The 24,149-nt window shown below is 43.1% G+C and overlaps 1 protein-coding gene across 1 annotated transcript in view; it reads right to left on the bottom strand.

Moving 5' to 3' along the window:
• Positions 1 to 12,796: 12,796 nt before the first annotated feature.
• Positions 12,797 to 24,149, bottom strand: part of CENPK (centromere protein K) — a 61,271-nt gene continuing 49,918 nt past the window's right edge. The window contains exons 9-11 of the mRNA XM_044276155.1: positions 22,453 to 22,588; positions 21,795 to 21,848; positions 12,797 to 13,118 (exon numbers count right to left, since the gene is read on the bottom strand). Coding sequence (XP_044132090.1) covers positions 12,960 to 13,118; positions 21,795 to 21,848; positions 22,453 to 22,588 — 349 coding nt within the window. The 3' untranslated portion in view covers positions 12,797 to 12,959. The remainder of the gene's footprint in view (positions 13,119 to 21,794; positions 21,849 to 22,452; positions 22,589 to 24,149) is intronic.

The following is a 24,149-nucleotide window of genomic DNA, read 5'->3' as shown; positions in this document are numbered from 1 at the left end:
TGCAGACCCCACGAACCGCCGAAGCTTGGTTGAGGTCTCGCCGTCTCCTTCCCACCCTGGACCTACGACAAGGCTCCAGTGGGTGAACCTCTCCTAAATCCAGAGAGCAGGAACAGCTCTTACAAGAGCTAGAAGTAATAGCCAGGGGAGTATACACGTATAGCAATCCCCACAGACATGAGACGAGGCTCTATGTTGAATGTAAAAACAGCAACCCTTTAATGGGTTATTTTTCAGCCTTTTATGAAGGTCTCCTAGCAAGGGACACTCCCCTTGGGGCCCTTGAAGAAGACTGTGATAGTTTATATTTTAGCCAATCACATGCATTTACAGAATTGAAACCTTCCTAGCAATTGTACACAGCCAATCACATGCAATTAACAAAATACAATGAGCATTGTCTTTGACGCAATTAACTAACACACTGGCATTGTCTGAGACGCAATTAACTAACACACTGGCATTGTCTGAGACGCAATCAACAAAATACAATTACCAATAACACAAAGGCTACAACCCACATAGAATCCTCCCCTCTGCCTGTGATAAAATCATGGTACCCCATGGTTAACATAATCATCACAGGCAGGAGAATACACAATGTCCTCTGTCCTGGAGACAACCGAGTTGTTATTCAATTATCTCTCAGGACAGAGGGCAATCGCAATACACACAGAGAGACAATGGAACAGACCTCACTACTCAACGTATACAATGTCCCACCCTTTACAATACACATAGACATTTAACATCCCATAATAGCACAAATTAGTTGTCAAAGTCTCTTGGACCTGGCTGTACTCATGGCTTTTCTGTCCAAAACAGTTCCACAGATTTAAGCTGTGCGGCCGGTCTGTCTTCTCCTTCAAAGTTAGTATGGGCCAAATTCCTGGGGCAAGAGGCTGGCAAACAGGCCCCTCCAAAACCCAGTGGCGAGGTTGGTTTCGCCACACAACTCCCCCTCCCAGGGAAGACTAACCAGATACCTGACCTCACGCCGGTCGGTACCTGAGTTAGTCTGGCAGTCCACCCACAACCAAATACTGGACCTGTTGAATTTTGGGGCCTGGCTCTGTTCTGTACGTCCCCAGCTGTTGAGTGGGCATCTGCTACTCCTTGCTTCATTGGTGTTCTCTAGCTTGGAGCTGTAGGTACTTCGTGGGCAGAGGCCGACTGCGCTCTGCCCAGATGCCAGCTCTTCCACTGGGGTAGCCAGTGGGGAGTCAGCCTCTGGACAAGAGGATAGGGGAGGGCAGAGGCCGACTGCGCTCTGCCCAGATGCCAGCTCTTCCGCTGGGGTAGCCTGTGAGGAGTTAACCTCTGGACAAGAGGATATGGGAGGGCAGAGGCCAACTGCGCTCTGCCCAGATGCCAGCTCTTTCGCTGGGATGGGGTCAGGGAATCCTGCCCCCAAGATCTTGTTGCGGATCAGCTGTGGAGAGGAGGGATCGCTTACCTCCTCCTCCTGGCATTCCTGCAGGGTTGGTGGGGGATCCGTACCGGCCGTCCAGCCTCCTGGTAGGCCTGGTGCAGAGACTGCAGTCCCATCTGCCCCATCGGAGTTAGGGGTCGGAGTTAGGGGTGCTGTCCCCCTGTGGTTGGGGAGAGAGACCGATTGTCTCCTCCCCCTTCAAGGTACACTACCGCTGGGGAGTGGAGACAATGCTCTCCTCTCCCTGCAAAACATACTGCCACTGGGGAGCAGGACCAACTGTCCCTACTCCCTGAAACTCCGGCTGCCGTTGGGGATCTGGGCCAACTGCCCAGCATCCCTGTAGGGCCGGTGGAGAGATCTCGGTCCCATCTCCACCTGCCATATGGGTTTCCCCCCAGGACCAGTCTATGAGGTCCCCTACCTCTGTAGCTGGTACTGAAGCAGGGGATACTTCAGTCAGGTCTTCCCAGCTGTAGGGTTGTAGGTCTGGGACGGCCACCCAGCTCTCTGGCAGTGTATCTTGGGACTGAATTGAGCTGAAGAAGTATTGGTAGTCCTGCTCCAGCTCCCACTCCTTTGCCACTAGAGATGCCAGGTCTTGTCTCACCTCTCTCGCTGTAGCCCAATCATGCATACTCTCCTTGTAGTCATAGATATTCCAGAACCGGGACTCTCCAGCATCTCCGAATTCCGAATCTGCGAAGGCCTCAAACAACAGGCCAGGGCCATCATAATCCTCACCCTCGGGTCTGTCGTGCTCAGCCATCCAGGGGGAGTGCCGAATCACATACCACCAGAGTGCTTGGTAGGCGTCGTCTAGCCAAAGCTCCTTCCATACCAGGCTCTCCAGTTCTGTCACCCCCTCATCCAGGAGCTGCTCTCCCAAGAGACCCATCCGCATCGCCACACGCTTCTGTAGCCGCCGCTCATAACTGGGGAGGCTCTCCCCTCCCCGCCGCTGGGCACTTTCCAGGGCATCATACCAGATTTCCTTTCTGTCTGCATCCCTGTAGTCCACGGCTGCCTCATCCTCCTCGTCATAGAACACTGTCCGAAGACTAGTTGATTCCATCCTGCTGTATCCAGGGGCGCTGTACGGATACTAGCGTTGCCCTCAATTTTGTAAATCCACGAACGGTGTCTCCGAGCTGCTTCTCCTCTTACTAGGACACCATCCCACTGCTTGCCACCAATGTAACGGATCTCCTGGCACCCCGACCGGGTACCTCCGTCGATAGATGCTCCTAGTGCTTCCCGAGGACTCCAAGCACTCCACTTGACACTGTAAGCGCTGCAGACACCACGAACCGCCGAAGCTTGGTTGAGGTCTCGTCGTCTCCTACCCATCCTGGACCTACGACAAGGCTCCAGGCTCCAGTGGGTGAACCTCTCCTGAATCCAGAGAGCAGGAACAGCTCTTACAAGAGCTAGAAGTAATAGCCAGGGGAGTATACACGTATAGCAATTCCCACACACATGAGACGAGGCTCTATGTTGAATATAAAAACAGCAACCCTTTAATGGGTTATTTTTCAGCCTTTTATGCAGGTCTCCTAGCAAGGGACACTCCCCTTGGGGCCCTTGTAGAAGACTGTGATAGTTTATATTATAGCCAATCACATGTATTTACAGAATTGAAACCTTCCCAGCAATTGTACACAAATCCCCCTTCCCTCCGTCTGTAACGCAATCAACAAAATACAATGAGCATTGTCTTTGACGCAATTAACTAACACACTGGCATTGTCTGAGACGCAATTAACTAACACACTGGCATTGTCTGAGACGCAATCAACAAAATACAATTACCAATAACACAAAGGCTACAACCCACATAGAATCCTCCCCTCTGCCTGTGATATAATCATGGTACACCATGGTTAACATAAGAATCACAGGCAGGAGAATACACAATGTCCTCTGTCCTGGAGACAACCGAGTTGTAATTCAATTATCTCTCAGGACAGAGGGCAATCGCCAATACACACAGAGAGACAATGGAACAGACCTCACTACTCAACGTATACAATGTCCCACCCTTTACAATACACATAGACATTTAACATCCCAACATAGCACGAATTAGTTGTCAAAGTCTCTTGGACCTGGCTGTACTCATGGCTTTTCTGTCCAAAACAGTTCTACAGATTTAAGCTGTGCAGCCGGTCTGTCTTCTCCTTCAAAGTTAGTATGGGCCATAATCCTGGGGCAAGAGGCTGGTTACCAGGCTTCTCCAAAACCCAGTGGCGAGGTTGGTTTCACCACATATGGCTTTTAAATTTTTATTTTATTTTATAAATGCCCTAACATGACACGTTCTCCCGATACATTATTCTACACTTCGAAATGTCCCTCTCTATGTGCTACAGAAGAAACCAGAAATTAAAGGCGGTTTTCAAGGATAAAATATTGATGATCTATACTCGGGATAGGTCATCAATATCTGACCCGTCGAGATCCAACACCCCTGCTGATTAGCTATGTAAAGAGGTTGTGATGCTTTGGTGAGTCACATGGCTTATGTGCAGCTCAGTCCCATTCAAGTGAATAGAGCTGAGCTGCAATACCAAGCGTAGCCGCTATACAATGTATAGCACTGTACTTGGTAAGCTGTGAGGAAGCCGCAGTGCTCACCAAAGCGCTGTCGTTTCTTCAAAAGCTCATTGGCGGCTTGCCGGGAGTCAGACTTCCACAGATCGGATATTGATTAACTATCTTGAAGATAAGCCATCAATATCGAATTGGGAAAAAACCTTTAGGCCACCTGCATGTTGCAGAATACGTGCATTTTTTCTGCACCAATTCCCATGCAGAAAAAACGCGGCGTAATACAGTTCTAGCAAAGTGTATGCGATAACACAAATCTCGTGTACACTTTGTGGATTGTTTCCGTGCAGAAATTAACCTGCTGTGTGGATTTCCTGATCTGCATTATGTCAATTATGTTTGTGGTTTTAGCTGCGTATTTCATCCTTCAATGGAACGGTAAGATCTGTGGCAAAACTGCATCTGATCCGCACCAAAAATCCTCCTCCTCATAGTTTACCAAGCACAGTGAACGCATATAAGAGCCTCACAAATTTCTTTGCAGACTTATGTGCGCTTGTGCAGCGTATATCATTTCTTATATAATTGCAGATTTTGGTGCGGATTAGATGCAGTTTTGCCGCGGATCTCATCCTTGCATAGAAGAGTGAAATCTGCAGCTAAAACCGCAAACATAATTGACAATGCTGCAGATTTGGAAATTCGCAATACAGGTCAATTTCTGCAAAGAAACAATCCGCAATGTGTACGTGAGATTTTTGTAATCTCATACAATTTGCTGGTACTGTACTACACTGCATGGAAAAAACAATGTATTCCTCAACGTGGGCAGGTGGCCTTAAAGGGAAAGTCAAATAAGCATTATTATTTATTTAAAAGCGCCATTAGTTCTATGGTGCTGTACATCAAGAGGGGGTTACACATACGTAATATAAAAATAGAAAAAAATAATTAACAGACTGGTACAGCACAGAGCTGTTAGTATACCATACATTATGCCACCCCACACCATACTCCCAGAAGGGATTATGAAGGCCTATACATTGCGTTGCCCACACTGGCTATCATTGCGTCCCTGAGAAAAGTGTGATGTGTTGAAGAGGATAGACCTCCATTCCGGCCTCCGTTACCATCTTTCTGAGCACCATGATAGCCTTGGATGGGCATCTGGCTCATAGCCAAATGTGGTGCAAATGCCTTCTGATGGTTTGCTTAGACACTGTTTGCTGCCTATTGGCTTGGGATTAGACATCCAATTCAATTTGGACATCATTGGCTTGGGTTGTGATGTCCAGTTTCACTTGCTGTACAGAATGGATCACTATGCGCCATTCTTCTAATCACACGATCCTTCCATGCAGAGGTTTGTCTTTGTGCATCTCTTGCTGTCATTCCAGCTTGTGGTTGTTCTCCTAACCATTAGGGCATGCAACGTTCTCAGTCTAGAAGCGTAGTGATCTTCTGGAATTATAAATCAAGATTCATGGAGTCTGTCCCTCTCAGTTTGGGTGATAACTGGCACATCGATGACAACAATAATCCCAGACAACTTGATCTGATTTTTAGGTTTCATGTAGCTAAAAGCTTTGTTTTCAATCTGGCTTTTATGCCCATGCCACATATTGGAGCTAGGTGCTTGAAAATTTGGTCATTTGCAGATCTTAGCAAGACCTGCTAAATCCTTAATTTGCATAACCCTATGGCTTTTCCTTCTTGGTGATGCAATTCCAATGTTGAAGAGTGTATTTAGAATCTTGAATGGACGGAGGAGAAAGTTATGGCTCCAAGAAGGCTGGGAGTAAAAAACTAAAATGCAAAAACATAAAATCGCCTGCATTGAAGGGATTAAAGATGCGATACCCTCTCTCCACATGCTTTCAGGACTGAGCTATATGAATAAGGGTTGTTCACATGTAGCAGACAGTTGTGAAATTCTAGTTTTACGGTACCAGCAAAGTGAATGAATTTTTAGCAATTCTCAACCGCACACTGTGGAGAAAAAAAATCTGCGGTGGAAATTGACCTGTAGTGCAAATTTAAATCTGCAGCACGCCAAATTATACTGTGTGTTTTGAATCTAATGCAAAGGGTGAAACCTGTGTGAAATTAGCAACCTTTCTGCAACAAAAGATGCACTTTTGGTGCATTTGTTCTACCATGATTTTCAGCAACAACTGCTAATTTCCGTCACATGTGAACATATCCTACACAACTCAAGTACAAATACATAATTTACCAGACTTATTACTTATGAGACATTCCCATATTATATGATTTTTTTTCATCATGAGGAAATTTATTAAGCATGTATTTCTATCATGTTATATCTCCATATGGATAGCACTGACACGGTGTAAGGCCAGGCAATGCTCCTCTGGAATTCCGGGAAGACTGTATGCAAATGAGCTTTTAGCAAGCTTTGCCTCTAATACCACCAGATGTAAGGCAGCTATCCTGTAAGTCAATGTTCGACCTTTTAAACAGGCCTTGAGACATGACTTTGATAATAAGTAAGCCAGCCACACCTGCCACTGGAAACACCCAGCAGTACCATTACAGTAGAATGCTGGCAATTTATTTGTAAACTTCTAGCAGGAATAATATAGGAATGGTACAACATTGAGTCATAAGAATAGATGCTCCAGAATTGTTATTACATGGGTAATGCAAGTAGTTACTAAACCAGACATAGTAACATAGTTTATAAGGCCGAAAAAAGACATCTGTCCATCCAGTTCGGCCTGTTATCCTGCAAGTTGATCCAGAGGAAGGCAAAAAAAACTTTAGGGGGAAAAAATTCCTTCCCGACTCCAATCAGGCAATCAGATAACTCCCTTGATCAACGATCTCTCTCTAGTAGCTATAGCCTGTAATATTATTATTACATTCCAGAAATACATCCGGGCCCCTCTTGAATTCCTTTATTGCACTCGCCATCACCACCTCCTCAGGCAGAGAGTTCCATAGTCTCACTGCTCTTACCGTAAAGAATCCTCTTCTATGTTTGTGTACAAACCTTCTTTCCTCCAGACGCAGAGGATGTCCCCTCGTCACAGTCACGGGGATAAATAGATGATGGGAGAGATCTCTGTACTGACCCCTGATATATTTATACATAGTTATTAGATCTCCCCTCAGTCGTCTTTTTTCTAAAGTGAATAACCCTAATTTTGATAATATTTCAGGGTACTGTAGTTGCCCCATTCCAGTTATTACTTTAGTTGCCCTCCTCTGGACCCTCTCCAGCTCTGCTGTCTGCCTTGTTCACAGGAGCCCAGAACTGTACACAGTACTCCATGTGTGGTCTAACTAGTGATTTGTAAAGTGATAGGACTATGTTCTCATCACAGGCATCTATGGCCCTTTTGATGCAACCCATTATCTTATTGGCCTTGGCAGCAGCTGCCTGATACTGTTTTTTACTGCTTAGTTTGCTGTTTATTAAAATTCCTAGATCCTTTTCCATGTCAGTGTTAACCAGTGTTTTACCATTTTGTATGTACGGGTGATTTGCATTATTCCTTACTATGTGCATAACTTTACATTTGTCAGTGTTAGGCTACTTTCACACCTGCGTTTAGGTGCGGATCCGTCTGGTACCTATAATGCAAACGCTTAGATACGTTCAGAACGGATCCTATTGCATTACCATGAACCAAAAAATATAATTTTTTTTTTTTTTTGTTCATGATAATGCAAACGGATCAGTTTTGACTTACATTGAAAGTCAATGGGGGACGGATCCGTTTGAAAATTGAGCCATATTGTGTCAACTTCAAACGGATCTGTCCCCATTGACTTACATTGTAAGTCTGGACGGATCCATTTGCCTCCGCGCGGCCTGGCGGACACCCGAACGCTGCAAGCAGCGTTCGGGTGTCCGCCTGCTGAGCGGAGCGGAGGACAAACGGTGCCAGACTGATGCATTCTGAGCGGATCCGCATCCACTCAGAATGCAATAGGGCTGGACGGAAGCGTTCGGGGCCGCTTGTGAGAGCCTTCAAACGGAACTCACAAGCGGAGCCACGAACGCTAGTGTGAAAATAGCCTTAAACCTTATCTGCCACTTCTCTGCCCAAGCCTCCAATCTATCTAGATCCCTCTGTAGCAGTATATTGTCCTCTTCAGTGTTAATTACTTTACACAGTTTAGTGTAATCTGCAAAAAATGATATTTTACTGTGCAAGCCTTCTACCAGATCATTAATAAATATATTGAAGAGAATAGGGCCCAATACTGACCCCCTGTGGTACTCCACTAGTGACAGTGACCCAATCTGAGTATGTACCATTAATAACCACCCTCTGTTTTCCATCACTGAGCCAGTTACTTACCCACTTACAGACGTTTTCTCCCAGTCCGAGCATTCTCATTTTATATACTAACCTTTTATGTGGTGCAGTGTCAAATGCTTTGGAGAAGTCCAGATGCACGACATCCATTGATTCACCGCTGTCAAGTGTAGAACTTACCTCCTCACAGAAAGTGATTAAATTAGTTTGACATGACCGATCCCTCATGAAGCCATGCTGATATGGCGTTATTTAATAGCTTTGCTTTCTCCTCTTCGCTCTCTGCAACTCCCCCCTCATTGCTCTGTAGAGAGCAGACACCTTCAGATTTATACTTTTTACCATTTATATAATTGAAGAACATTTTAGGGTTAGTTTTGCTCTCTTTGGCAATTTATCTCTCGGTCTCTAGTTTGGCGGCTTTTATTTGTTTTTTTACATATTCTATTTTTTTCCTTATAGTTTTTCAGTGCTTCCTCGCTACCCTCCTGTTTTAGTGATTTAAATGCTTTCTTTCTGTCATTTATTGCTTTCTTTACAGTTCTATTTATCTACATTGGTTTCTTCTTGTTCCTTAACCCTTTATTACTATAAAGGTATGTACCTCTCATAATTAGATTTTAGGATGCTTTCAAAAATATCCCATTTTGTGGTGGTATTTTTATTTTTGAAGACTTTCACCCAGTTAGTTAGGCCTATGGCCTTTCTTAGTTGGCAAAATTTAGCTTTTTTGAAGTTTGGTATTTTTGTTCCTCCCAGTATGGCCGTCCCTTTAGTCGGGTTCTGAACCAGTTGGGAAAGGTAATTGTCTTTGGTTATTGCCAAGAACCTGTTTCCTTTATGAGATATACAAGTTTCAGCTTCCCTATATCTGGGTAGTTGAAGTCCCCCATAATAACAACCTCATTATGATTTGCCACCTCGTCTATCTTGTTTAGTAGTAGATTTTTTGTGGACTCTGGTATATTAGGAGGTTTTTAATAAACTCCTATTAGTATTTTATTATTGGTTTTGCCTCCATGTAGTCTACCCACAGTGACGCCACATGTTCATGTCCCTCACTTATATCTTCTCAGACTGTGGGCTTTACATAAAGGCAGACCCCTCCCTCTCTCCGGTTTTGGCAATCCTTTCTAAACAGACTGTAACCCTGTACATTAACCGCCCAGTCATAGCTATCATCCAGCCATGTCTGTTATTCCCACTATGTCATAGCTATCATCCAGCCATGTCTCAGTTATTCCCACTATGTCATAGTTCTCCTCACACATCAGTAATTCCAGTTCCCCAGTTTTATTAGTCAGGCTTCTGGCATTAGTATACATACAAATAAGAGGTTTATGTATATTTTTTTTACCCTACACCTTTCCTTCTGAACTGTTTTAGTCACTCCTTCCATTCCTCCCCCAGTCCCACTACCTTGCCCCCAGTCTCTATCTTCCTATGCTATAACGTAATTACCCTCCCCCCAAGTCCCTAGTTTAAACACTCCTCCAACCTTCTAGCCATCTTTCCCCCCAACACAGCTGCCCCTTCCCTAATGAGGTGCAGCCCATCCCTACGATAGGGCCTGTAGCTGACAGAGAAATTGGCCCAGTTCTCCAGGAACCCAAAACCCTCCTTCCTACACCAGTTCTTGAGCCCTAATCTCCTGCTGCCTTTCTTGTGTGGCTCGTGGTACAGGCAGTATTTCGGAAAACACTACCTTTGAGGTCATTGCCCTAAGCTTTTGACCTAAATCCCTAAAATCATTTTGAAGGACTCTCCACGTTCCTCTAACTTTGTCATTGGTTCCGGTATGGACCATGACCGCTGGATCTTCTCCAGCCCCTCCCAGTAATCTGTCAACCCGATCCGCGATGTGTCAAACTCTAGCGCCAGGAAAACACACTGTTCGGCGATCACGGTCTTTGTGACAGATTGCCCTTTCTGTAGCCCTAATAAGAGAGTCTCCAACTACCAGCACCTGTCTGCCCTTCCCTCTTGCTTACTGGAGCTGACATTCCCCTGACTGGCAGAGGAAGTGTCTGGCTGCAGCAGTGTTGTCCCTGAACCAACATCCACCTTATCTGCCAACCGTGCAAACTTGTTGGGGTGTAACAGATCAGGGCTAGCCTCCCTGGCACTCTTCCCTCCACCCTGCTTTCTGTTACCCAGCTAGCTACCTCACATCCCTCAGACTCCTCGCTTTCACCCTCCCCCTCATCTACCCCATAGAGTGCTTGCTCAGTGAGAAGCAAACTCTTTCCCAAATTGTTAATGCCTCTCAGTGTTGAAACTCGCCTGTTTAGATACTCAATTTGCGATTCCAAACGGGTTATTTGCTCACATTTTGAACAATAATATACACCCTTGAACGGCTGTTCTAGGACTGCATACATCAGACAAGATGTGCACACGGAACACATACTAGATGGGGATTACACAACAAAAGCGAAAAATACAAGAGAATGCAGTAATAAGAAACTGATTTACTGCAGTTCACCACTGAAGTCCCTGGATCTGAAGTCACTTAACCTAAAGTCGCACACTTATACAAACACACACTTAAATCCAACATGCGGCGAGCAAACCTGCGTTATATGCCTGCTTATATAAATAAATGGAGCTCTCAAAACCAGCCTGTTTTGTTTCCTCTGGATTCAAAGGAGAGGACATGTCAGGAGAGGTGACACGTCCTCTTTGAGGCATGGGATCTCTACATGCAAGGCTGACCACTTACCTCCTGGCTACAGCCTTATCATATTGAGGACTATGGTTTTTCCATACTTAGAAACCTAACACATATTATTGGTTTGTTTATAATCATATATTGTGCTTGTGAATAAAGCAATAATATGTGTTAGATTTCTAAACATAGAAATTCACTCTTCTCATTATGGTAAGACTATAGTACATGATATGTGTATGTGATATGATATGTATATGCTAGAACACAACTCTGCCCTTAACATGCTGATGTTTAACCCTGTCAATCAAGGAGAGGGGGAGAGTGCAGAGTAAAGGGGGTTTTAAAAAAGCAGTGCTCCAAGGGATCAGCCCCATCCCCTGTTGCTCCAACTTGCTTATCTGCCTGGTTTAACAGGGTTGATCATGCTGACAGAACATCTTTAATGGTTCTGAAATTGGCAAGCATTCAGAATATAGGAACACCATTCTGCTGACATCCAGGGTATGAAAAATGTCCTCCAGTGGGGTTATCAGGTTATTGTGGAAAGAGGACAAGATGTCTCACAATCTGTAACATCTTTATGGAAAAATAAAAGGGATGAAGCTTGAAACCTATCTTGAATTATTATACAGTGCACTCGGAAAAAAGTCTTCAGACCCTGCCACTTTTTTCACATTTTGCTATGTGGTGGTCTTGTGCTAAAATCAAATATCAAGTTTTCTTCATCATTCTTCACTCAGTACTCCATAATGACAAAGTGGAATCAGAATGTTTGAAATATTTGACTTTTTATTAAAAAGGAAAAACTAAAATCCTCTACTTAAGTACTCAGTCCCTTTACTCGGTACTTAGTTGAAACACCTGTGTTGCCTTGTCTGTGTGCTTAGGGTTATTGTCTTGTTGGAAGGTGAACCTTTGGCCCAGTCTGAGGTCCAGAGCAGTCTGGATCAGGTTTTCATTAAGAACATCTCTGTACTTTGCTCCATAAACCTTTCCCTCAACCCTGACAAGTCTCTCTGTCGCATACTATGATACTGCCAGCATCATGCTTCACTGTAGGGATGGTTTGTGGGCAGGTGATGAGCAGTGCCTGGTTTCCTCAAAACATGATGCTTAGAACTGAGGCCAAAAAGTTCAATCTTGGTTTCATCAGACTAGAAAGTCTTGTTTCTCACCATCTGTGTCCTTTAGGTGCTTCTTTGCAAACTTTTATGTGTCTTTTACTGTGGAGATGCTTCTTTCTGCCCACTCTGCCATAAAGCCCACACTGATGGAGTTCTGCAGTCATGGTTGACCTTCTGGAAGTTTTTACCATTGGGTTCTTGGTCACCTCTCTTACTAGGCCCCTTCTCCCCCAATTACGTAGTTTGCTGGGGTAGACAGCTTTAGGCAGTGGCTTGGTTGTTCTAAACTTCTTCCACTCAAGAATTATGGCGGCTGTGCTCTTGGAAACTTCAGTGGAGCATAACTTTTTTGTACCCTTCTCCAGATCTGTGCCGCCACCCATCTGTCTCTGAGCTCAAATGCACCAGTATGCTGCACGATAAAATACTGTGCAATAAACCATAAACATTTTACAGCACTTCTGCAATGTGGTTTTTGGCTGCATGGCTTCTATAAGGGAAACAAGACCTGTTTCAATCATGGACAGAGAGTGCATGGACAAATCACCTCAGTCTTGTTTCCTTCGAAGGGGGTGCTGAATCTCGAGGCACATCATCAAGAGAGTCCCAAGTTGAATTTGTTGTAAACAACATTCACCGGTTCTGCACAGAGCGCAAAAATGAAATCATCACATCATGCTCTGGCCAGTCTCATACCTGTCTATTTCTTGTGAGATACAAGCCAAAATTTAAAAGGATGAGATTTATTTCAGAATTTAAAAAAATTGCGGTCGCAACTACAGGTTAAAATATTTCCGATAAAAAACATTTTCTACATAAAGTTGGTAGTAAAATATATAAATGAAGGCGCGCAGTGCATTTTTAAAAGAAAGTCTGTAAAATAATAATGTTCATTGGTGAAAAGCCTCCAGGCGTATTCGATTTGCATCTGCTGGATGTCTCAATGCAATTCCAAAGCGGAGCAACAACTCAATGTAAGGAGGCCAGTACTCGTCCTTAACTATAATATAGGGATCGTTGGGGGTGTTCGTGAGCTGGTTGATGAGAGTCTGAAATGTAAAAAGAGAGAAAAAAAAGCAATACGTTTTTTGCATTAAACAGTCCACATCTAGAAATATCCAGATGAAGGAGTTGATAAGTGGAAGAATAAAATGGAAAGAGAAGTGGATTTATTTGCGTTCTTAGGAAGGAAATATGTGCATGCTTGGTTTGGCCAAGCATGCTTGTGTTCTCAACGGGCAGAGGGGAATAAGCCGCTGCCAGACACTTCTGGCATCAGCTTAGTCTCCCATGAGAACAATGGATCAAGTATAATGAAATTCAACATGATGATTGTTCTGTCCCTACACACTCTCATTAACAAAAGATAGTTGGTTGGTCCCATCAAAATCGGCAGGTTCGAGCAACTTTGTTCTTAACTACTTCCCATCTGGGTAATTTGCCACCTTCCTGACCAGGCCTAATCAAATCTGACATATCTCACTTTATGTGGTAATAACTTTGGAACGCCTTTACTTATCCAAGTCATTCAGAGATTGTTTTCTCGTGACACATTGTACTTCATGCTAGTCATAAATTTGAGTCAATATATTTTACCTTTATGAAAAAATCCTAAATTTACCAAAAATTTTAAAAAATTCGCAATTTTCTAAATTTCAATTTCTCTGCTTTTAAAACAGAAAGTGATAACTCATAAAATATTTATTACTTAACATTCCCCATATGTCTACATTATGTTGGCATCATTTTGGAAATGTCATTTTATTTTTTTTAGGACGTTAGAAGGCTTAGAAGCAATTCTTAAAATTTTAAAGAAAATTGCCAAAACCCACTTTTTAAAAGGACCACTTCAGGTCTGAAGTCACTTTGAGGGGCCTACACAGTGAATACCCCCATAAATGACCCCATTGTAAAAACTACACCCCTCAAGTTACTTAAAACCGATTTTACAAACTTTGTTAACCCTTTAAGCGTTCCACAAGAATTAAAGGAAAATGGAGATGAAATTTATAAATTTAACTTTTTTGGCAGATTTTCCATTTTAATCCAATTTTTTCTTTAACACATCGATGGTTAACAGTCAAACAAAACTCAAAATTTATTCACCAGATTCTGCGGTTTACATAAACACCCCACATGTGGTCATAAACTGCTGTATAGGCACACGGCAGGGCGCAGAAGAAAAGGAACTTCACATGGTTTTTAGATGCCATGTCCCATTTGAAGCCCCCCTGATGCACCCTTACAGTAGAAACTCCCAAGAAGTGACCCCATTTTGGAAACTAGGGGATAAGATAAGGTGCCAGTTTTATTGGTACTATTTTTGGGTACATATGATTTTTTGATCATTCATTATAACACTTTATGGGGCAAGGTGACCAAAAAATTTGCTGTTTTAGCACAGTTTTTATTTATTTATTTTTACAGCGTTCGCCTGAGGGGTTCGGTCAGAGGACATTTTTATAGAGCAGATTGTTACGGACGTGGCGATACCCAATATGTATACTTTTTCTTATTTATTTAAGTTTTACACAATAATAGCATTTTTGAAACAAAAAAATTATGTTTTAATGTGTCCATGTTCTGAGAGCTATATTTTTTTTATTTTTTTGAGATTTTCTTATGTAGGGGCTAATTTTTTGCAAGATGAAGTGATGGTTTTACTGGTACCATTTTGTTGGACATACACCTTTTTGATCACTTGATGTTGCACTTTTTGTGATGTAAGGTGACAAAAATGGCTTTTTGTGACACAGCTTTTTTTTTATGGCGTTTATCGGACTGGGTCGAACATGTGATATATTTATAGAGCCGATCGTCACGGATGCGGCAATACCAAATATGTCTATTTTATTTTTTCTATTTTTTAATTTTTTTTTATTCCTTACATGGGTATTTTTTTTTTTACATGTGAAACCTTTTTTTAATTTTTTTTTTTTTAACACTTTATTTTTATTTTACACTTTTCGTCTCCCATAAGGTCATACAAGACCTCTGGGGGACATTTACTTAACTTTTTTCCTCACTGTTGATTTCTCCTGTAACTGGGGCTGACATAGTAGCCCCAGTTACAGGAGAAATGCACCCCCCAGAGAGGCTGTACAGCGCAATACAGCCTCAGTGCAGGGCTGATCGAGGTCTCTGAAAGACTTCACACAGCTCCTGCACTCTCCGATCCCGGCGGTCACATGACTGCCTGGCCGGAACAGAAGCGCATAGCTTCCTGCTCTGTATGCACAGCGCTCGGTGAGCGCTGTGTATACAGCGATCTAGAAGGCAGGGACACCTGGGCACTGTCCCTGCCTTCTCTAAGGGTTGCCCTGCTGTCACTGACAGCGGGCAACCTGATCAGCAGCTGCACGATTAGCGTGCAGCTGCGATGTCTGAATGGACGTTTTAAAACGTGCATTCAGACATAGAGATCCACCTCCCGGACGTTTATATGCAATGGGCGGACGGGAGGTGGTTAAAGGGGTTATTTGACTATTTTTAATGGATGATCTATCCACTGGATAGGCCAAGGAACACCAACCTTCGGCACTCCAGGTGCTGTGAAACTACAACTCCCAGCATGCAAACATGCTTGGCTTCTCTTTTAACGCCTATAGAAGTTAATGAAGCATTCTGGGAGTTGTAGTTTCTGAACAGCTGGAGTGCCGGAGGTTGCTGATCCCTGGGATAGGCCATCAGCTCTGATCGTTGGGGTCCGACACCTTGGACCCCCAACGATCAGCAGCTGGAGAAGGCCCAGCGCTCCTGTGAGTGCTGCAGCCTTCTCACTTCCTACTCTAGGCCAGTGATGTCACGTACATCAGTCACACGGCCTGGGTGCAGTTCAGCCCCATTGAAGTGAATGGTGCTGAGCTGTGATACCAAGCACATCCGCAATACAATCTACAATCTGCTAAGGGGCAAGAAAACCAGTGCCTTCTTAAACAGCTGATTGGTAGGGGTCCCAGGGGGCGGACCCCAAACGATCAGACACTGATGCCCTAAACAGAGTACAGGTCATCAGCTAGAAATAGTTGGATAACCCCTTTAACTCACTAATTAGGAGAGCCAAGGTTACACAGTAGCACCTGGGAAAGAATCTATATCATAATGGATTTTTAGCACGGCAAACAGTGTTTAACGCTCTCAGTCAGAACATCAATGTGACCAGAGACAGTTCCCATGTAGTGACTCAATTAGAACATCATACAATATTCTTCTTTGAGCATCTTTGTCTATGCCTATAGAGAACAAAAGAGCTTTCATACTGTTATCCTAATTCTACACCTACTATTATAATGATGTTTGCCCTTGCGATAACATCTTTCCCTCACAGCAGCAAACTGACCTATCATTTATGCCGACTGCTAGAGAAAGATAATAGTTTGCATTTAAAAGGATTTTCCAAAAATTTGATATTGATTGCCTATCCTCAGCATAGGTTATTATCAGATTGGTGGGGGATCCAACTGTCGCCACCCCCAACGATTAGCTGTTTGAAGAGGCCGCTGCGTTCACCAGAGCTCTGGTGAGCGCTGAGGTCTCTTTACAGTTTACCAATCACAGTGCTGTACATTCACTTGAATGGGACTGAGATGCGCGTAGGTCACATGACCGATATACGCTGGGTTGCACCAGGCATCGAGGTATCAATACTTTGATGCCCAGTTCCGTTCATTACTGACATTTTTTTCTATACTAAGCTGCGCTATTGTTCTCATCAGCGGCTGCATGTGGAGAAGGAAAGAGAGCGTCTCTCCCTTCCCACTGTGACATGGCTGGACACACGTTTGCAGCATGATGTAAGAGGCTTCAGGTTCTGTGTAATTCGAACTCCTGTAGCGCTCATCTGGTCCCGCATATTCAGTGCAGCTACTGTAGCACGAGAACAGCAGAACCTGCCTTGTGTCTATTTAATTGAAACTAGGATGACACAGGGCCACATGGATCCCAAAAAATACCAGTGCCTAGCTCCCAAACACCCCTCTCCATACCGGTAGTCGCTGGCAGGCAGGCAGCCATGATAAATAAGCTGATTTCACCAGCCCAAGTTAGTTAAGAGATTTTCAACCCCCGTCCAGCTGACAGGGCACTGAGACTAAATCAGTGCCTTGTGCAAGGCCTGCCATACCCAGGTTTATCAGTGCAGGCACTGGCCACAGTTCAACAGACAAGAAAGACATAGCTGGAGCACTAGAAATACATGGTTTTGGGTTTGTCCTAAAATAAATTCCAAAAGGAATTCTATGGGTAGTCCTCCTGGTCTTGTGGGACTACAACTCTCAAAATGCAGGGTCTATAAAGGCATGATGAACGCTGGCCTCATAGCCATGAACAGAAAGAGCTGGGATACCAGACTTGGCTTTGATAGTTGGGGTGGTGTGTCCCAGGTAGCGGCCATCATATGGAGAGGTTGTGGCCAAAGGCCCCTGATGCAAGCAGTTCGGCAATGAAATAAAGCGCTTTGTTAATCGTTGCAATTGACCTCCATCAAGCACCTTCTCACATAATGGGCAGCATGGAGTTAATGTAAGGGACATGATGAGGTTATTTACTATTAATATGAGGCACATAGAGGTCCAAATTGATAGAAAACGTGTTAATAGAAAGTAACCATCTTGTAACTCCACGCATTAACCCTATGTTGCCCACTGTGTCCATTACGTGAGGTACTTAATAGGGTTACTATTAATGTGAGGCATATGGTTTTATCAATTTGGACTTCCATGATGTGCTTTACATTAACCCCATCATGCACCACCTTGCACATTAACTGCATACACTGGTACATTTAAACAATAGGAGGGCTTTATATTTTTGCGCATTTTCCCCAACCCTTCCCACGTGGTATTGATTCAGTATCAAGTATTGCGATACCTTACTTAGTATCAAAAGTGAAGTTCAAATTCTGGTGACAGTAGACATCCGTCACTGGGCTAGGAAGAGGCCTAAGCACTTACAGAGCACCTCAGCCTCTTCAAATAGCTGATCGGCAGGCATAGGCCATCAATATCAAATGGAAAAAAAATCTAAGCAAAAATTCTACAATATTGCATTAAAAACCCCTTCTGTGTCCTTTTAGGGAAAATTGTCTCTAAAGCCAGGAAATCTAGTAGTAATGCACGATCTGGAATGCAAAGCTAAAAGTGACAGGGTAACTTTGCCGTTCTGAAAGGTTACCTGTGTATCAGCTGAAGATCTGAATTCTGGAAGCAATGAATACTTGATTCAGAATTACTGCATCATAAAGGTGCTCGGGGCATAAGAGGGTTCATTATAACACGGCTCTCATGTACTTTTATTAGTACACTTGTCACTCTTATCTGTCCATGTCACAGTGACCCAAAACATAGCGTCCATGAAGAAAATGATTCTGCATGATACACTTAAGATAAATGTCTGGCGTTTGTTTTTGTGTTCAACAGTAACTTTTTATTGGTTTAAGATATATTTTTAAGTTACATTCATTTCTTTTTATGTGGCTAATAGATATTAATAACCAAAACTTTTACAACAGATTATTTGGTTTTGTTGTTATTTTTAAATTTAATTTAAATTTGAATAATTAAGTTGTAAAATATTAATTAGTGAATTTTGGTTTTTATTTTTATATAAAGTAATTAATATATATATATATAATTTATATGAATATTAACCACAAATTATTATATAAGTCATTAACTATTCAGTTAGTATTTAGAAAGTGGCAATCAAAATGAGAGAACACATAATTTCCGTAATGTCAAGTTCATAGTGTAGTCCTATGTGAATATATCCTAACATGAGTAAAATAGCAGTATTTTGAGATTATTTCAGAAACTGTATTTATTCTAAAGCACAGAATAAAAATGTAAATGAGATAATTGAAAAAGAACACTGATCAAAATTAGAGAACACTTTCAGATACCTGCAAGTTATTGGTATTAATCTGGCAACTGGTGCTAATTTCCTTAATGATCTGACAAACCCTATTTAACTGGCAGCCTAACTTTCCAGTTTTCACTGACTTTGCCAAAATGGTGTGCCGTTCCAAAGTGACTGAAACCCTCCGTCAGCAGGTTGTCCAGATGAAGGTCAAAGGGGTGACCCTATCAGCCATTGCAAGAGAAGTTGGTCGTTCCAAGTCAGCTTTTTCTAGAATATTGCATCATTACAACATCACAAACTCATTCAAGTCCCCCAAGAAGGCTGGTTGTCCTCGAAAGACAAATGCAAGAGAGGACAAGATAATGCAGAGAATCTCTATGGGTAATCGTTTCAACACTGCAGCTGGAATTGCTCACCAGTTCAGCACTGAACAGGGTAAGGATCCGTCTCGTCATACAGGGTCTCGACATTTAAGAGCATTAGGACTGAAAGCCCACTCTGCAGTGACCAAACCTCTTATCATTAGCAGAAAGAATCAAAAGGCTAGACTCACCATTGCTGAGGAGCATGTTGTGTGGACAGAGGAGAAGTTGTCCAGAGTTCATTTTAGTGATGAAAGCACGTTTAATTTATTTGGGTCTGATGGGAAACATTATGTTCGTCAACAAACTGGGGAAAGACTGAACCCAAAGTGTGTAAAGAAGTCAGTGAAAGGTGGAGGAGGAGGTGTCAAGGTTTGGGGAATGTTTTCTGCAGAAGGAGTTGGACTTCTCATACAGCTACATGGCAGAGTGAATGCAAGTGTGTATCAGAACCTTCTTCAACAACACATGGTTCCTTCCTTGCGTTCATCACTCAATCAGCCAGTAATTCTCATTCAGGACAATGCCCCGTCACACAGCAAAACGGGTAAAGCAGTTCCTTGAAACTGAACACATTGAAACAATGAAATGGCCGGCCCAGAGTCCTGATCTAAACCCAATAGAAACCTCTGGAAAATCCTTGGTGACAAAGTTATGGTCAAGAAAATCACAACAGTCACAAAAATGTTGAAGAGACTGGAAGAAGAGTGGACCAAAATCCCACCAGAGCAGTGTGAGGGACTAGTGATGTCTTGTGGCCACAGATGTGCTGAAGTCATTCAAAGCAAGGGCCTGTGCACGTCTACTGATTGGTGACTGGTGTAACCTCCAGAAAATTTTGTTAGAATCTTTCTCTGTGCTACAGTCATTGCTGTTCTCTAATTATGATCATCAGGTTTTTTGAAAAATAAAAGGTTTTATGTTGGTACACTTTAGTTATTTTGAAAAACACTGTTCTAATGGCATGGTCTACCCCTTCAAATGATGATCAATGAAGATTACATTATTTCTGAAAAAAAATCACGTGTTCATAAATTGTTCTCCAATTTTGATCGCCAGTGTATACACACATAAAAATATATAATCATCTTTAATAATGAAGGGTTATTATACAGATATATAATTTAGATAAAATAATATGTGACTAAAAAACCAAAAAACGTCTGAAGTTCTATGTGACTATAATTCTCCGTCTGGAAGAAGAACATGTAACTAATGAAAACCCTTCTACTATACACAGTGCAATAAGGAACCATTCTCCACCTTCAGCACCTTAGTAATACATTTTTATTACAATTTGAATATGTGCTGTGGATAAGGAAACTACTATTATTGTATGGAACCCACCAAACGAGCACTGTGGATGGATCTGTTTTCCTACTATGTAGCTTTTCTTAAAGGGGTTTAGCGGGATTTTAATATTGATGACCTATCCCCAGGAAAGGTCATCAATATCAGATCAGCGGGTGTCTGACACTCGGTACCCCTGCCGATCAGCTGGTTGAAGGGAAGGCCGCACTCCATGCTAGCACAGCCTTTCCCTTCATTGTTCAGTGTCGATGGCGAGAAGGTGTAATTACAAGCCGTCCCATTCCCTTCAATGGGATGGCTCCTTCCTATTCAAGTGTATACTACAGAGTCATCCCATTGAAATTAATGGGACGGCTTGTAGGTTACACCTGCTCGTCAGTACGCTGTCCATTGTGTTTGCAAGGGAAGTCTGCGCTCACACGGAGCACGGCCTTCCCTTCAACCAGATGATCGGTGGAGGGCGCTGGGTGTCAGACCCCTGCCAATCTGATATTGATGACCTATCCTGAGGATACTAAAATCCCGGAAAAACCCCTTTAATTCTCTGAGTGCATAACTATGTACTGTTATAAATTTGGCTGTGGGTGTGAATTGAGTCCTGCAATGAATACATGATAAAATAATGCAGTCATACAACCGTGTAGTCACTCAGCATACCTTGGTCTTTAAATGGGTTTTCCAACACTTTTTATTCTTTGGATAGGTCATCAATATCTGATAGGTGGGAGTAAAAAACATAAGACCCCCACAGATCAGCACAAGGCACCAGCTCTTCTGTGAGCGCTGCGACCTTCTCGCTGCTTATTCTTGGCCATGTGTCGTCACATTCATTGGTTACATAGGCCTAGGCGCAGCTCAGCCCCACAGTTGCTATACAATGTATGACGCCGTGCTTGGAGAGCTGAGAGAAGGCAGTGGCGCTCAAGAGCACCAATGCCTTTGCAAACAGTGGATTGGCGGGAGTCCCGAGTGTCAGACCCCCACTGATCAGATACTGATGACCAGAGGATAGGACATCAGCTAAAAAAAAACACGTAGTGCAAATTTCTTGTAATATATGAGTAGCATCCTCCGTCAGTCCGTACGCCTAGAATGAAATCTATGACTTTTTCAGGACCAAAGGAATGATAAATCTCCCCCCATGTCTAATTGTAGTAGAAAGAAATGGTTACATAAGACACTACATGAATTTACCTCTAAAATAGCGTGTAGACGTATCCACTGCACCTCAGGCTCTGCAGAGATACCCTAAAAACGTTTCAAAGAGACAAAGCAAAGCATCAAAATATCATAATTCACTTATTCCTTCTAAGAAGATTGTATTTAGCAGCACACTGTAGGTTTTTTAAATGAATTTTCTTTTGCTTATCAGGAAATGGCATGAACAGCAATTCCTTGTCTGGTACGGTGTCCGTCACACACCTGAAGGTGGTAACAGATAAATGAACTTATGCACATATAAAACGTCATGATTTTCACAGGATAAGAACTTATGCACACAACTATATATGTTTTGCGGATCTGCAAAATACGAATGTGGTCAATGTGCCATCTGCATTTTTTTTTTTTTTGTGGACCCATTAACTTTAAATTCTATCTTTTGGTGAAATGGACATATGAATGCAGAAAATACACGGATGATCAGTATGTCCACATTCGTATGTCTGTACCACAATAGGATAGAGAATGTCCTATACTTGACTGCAAAATATGGACTACGGACCTATTGAAGTCAATGGGTCCGCAAAAAATACGGATGCAACACAGATGATATCCATATTTTGCGGACAGGAAAATACATATAGATGTGTGCATGAAGATGCTATGGAGCTGACCTTTTCCCCACCCATACCTTTTTCTTCTTGAGACTCCTTTCAAGCTCGTGAGGAACAGGAAAATGCTCTTCTAAGAAGTCTCCAAAAGCAGACAGCAGTTCTTCCCTGTAGGCTTTCACTTTCTGAAGTTTACTTTTGAGTTCCTGAAATGTTCTTAGAAAAAGACAAGAAAAATGTAGGATGATCTGCCATTCTTCCTAGCCTTCAATAAACATGAGAACAATGTGGACTTAGGTCTACATTACTGTACATATCACGTAAGTAGGGAACACTTACACCACATCTTCTGTCTGTCCTGTGTGGGGATTCGCTCTGGTAGTTAGGATAAGCGGGCGCAGCACAGAGGCAAATGACAAGTTCGTAATTCAAACTTCAGTGTTTATTCACACATGGTGCCAAAAACAAAATGTCACTTTTGCAGTGTTGGTGTTACTTCACACCCAATGGCAAGTTAATATAACAAAAAGTCACTTTGGTGGCAGTTCTGCCATAGAAAGTCCAAATACAGGCTTTAGATGGCCTGTTCCCCTGACACACGGGTCTCAGCTCTCCAGCCCAGCACAGGCCTCAGATCCCAGCACACAGACCTGGTTTCTGAGCCCAGCTGCCTATTTAAGGACAGCCATGTGCCAAAACCTGGATCGGCACTTAAAATCCGGTCCAGTATTTGACCTCACCTGGCTGTAAATCAGCCCAGCAGCACATGCTGGGAGGAAAATACCTGTTTTCCCAGACCAAACCTCTCGCTGTGTCACACCGGGCACCAGTTTTCTGCCCTAAAAAAATAAAATAAACTTTGATAAACCAAAGCCAAGCTTTATATCCTTTCCATTCACTGTGCAGTTAAAGGGGTTATGGCAAGTTTTGAAGTTATCCCCTATCCCCAAGATACAGGAAAACTAACTGATCGGTGGGTCTGACTGCTGGCATTCCCAGTGATCCCAAGAATGGTGGGCCCGATTCCCCCATCCTGATGGAGTGGCAGGCTGCACATGATCCCTGCTGCTCCATTTTTTTCTCTATTTGACTTTCAGAGATATTTCTAATCTAAAATTTCAGTTCCCATCCATGCTGCTTCAATTAAAAATGGTGAGAGCTACCTACCTTTCGGAAATCATTTTACTTCTAGGGCATCCATATTTACATAGCAGTTATAATGCCACATTAAAGGGGTTTTCTGAGTGTTTTATACTGATAACCTATCCTCAGGATAGGTCACCAGAATGTGATTGGTGGGGGTCCGACTCCCGGTACCCCCACCGATCAGATGTTTAAAGAGGCCTACACGCCGCTTACCAAGCACAGTACTGTACATTGTATAATGCCTGTACTTGGTACTGCAGCTCAACCCTATTCACTTGAATGGGACTGACCTGAGCCTAGGCCACGTGACTGATGAATGTGACGTCAACAGTCTAGGACAGGGGTGGCCAACCTGTGGATCTTGAGCCACATGCGGCTCTTTGCTTCTTCAAGTGAGGCTCTAGCTGCGAAGCCAGGAAGAGCAGATTTGAGCATGGGGGCAGATCTGAGCATGGGGGTCTTGTCTGAGCATGGGTTGGTCAGCTCTGAGCATGGGGGGGGGGGGGGGAGATCTGAGCACTGAGGGTCTGGCGCTGGGTGTCTGATTTGTGTTGTCTGATCCAAGCATTGGGGGTCCGATTTTGGGGGTTTGTTTTGGAAGTCTGATGAGGTTTGGAGATCTTATTGTAGG

The sequence above is a fragment of the Bufo gargarizans genome, chromosome 1 (genome assembly GCF_014858855.1).
Source record: "Bufo gargarizans isolate SCDJY-AF-19 chromosome 1, ASM1485885v1, whole genome shotgun sequence".
Taxonomy (NCBI): Eukaryota; Metazoa; Chordata; class Amphibia; order Anura; family Bufonidae; genus Bufo; species Bufo gargarizans.
The sequence above is the reverse complement of the archived record's forward strand: the minus strand, read 5'-3'. Positions and strand labels throughout refer to the sequence as shown.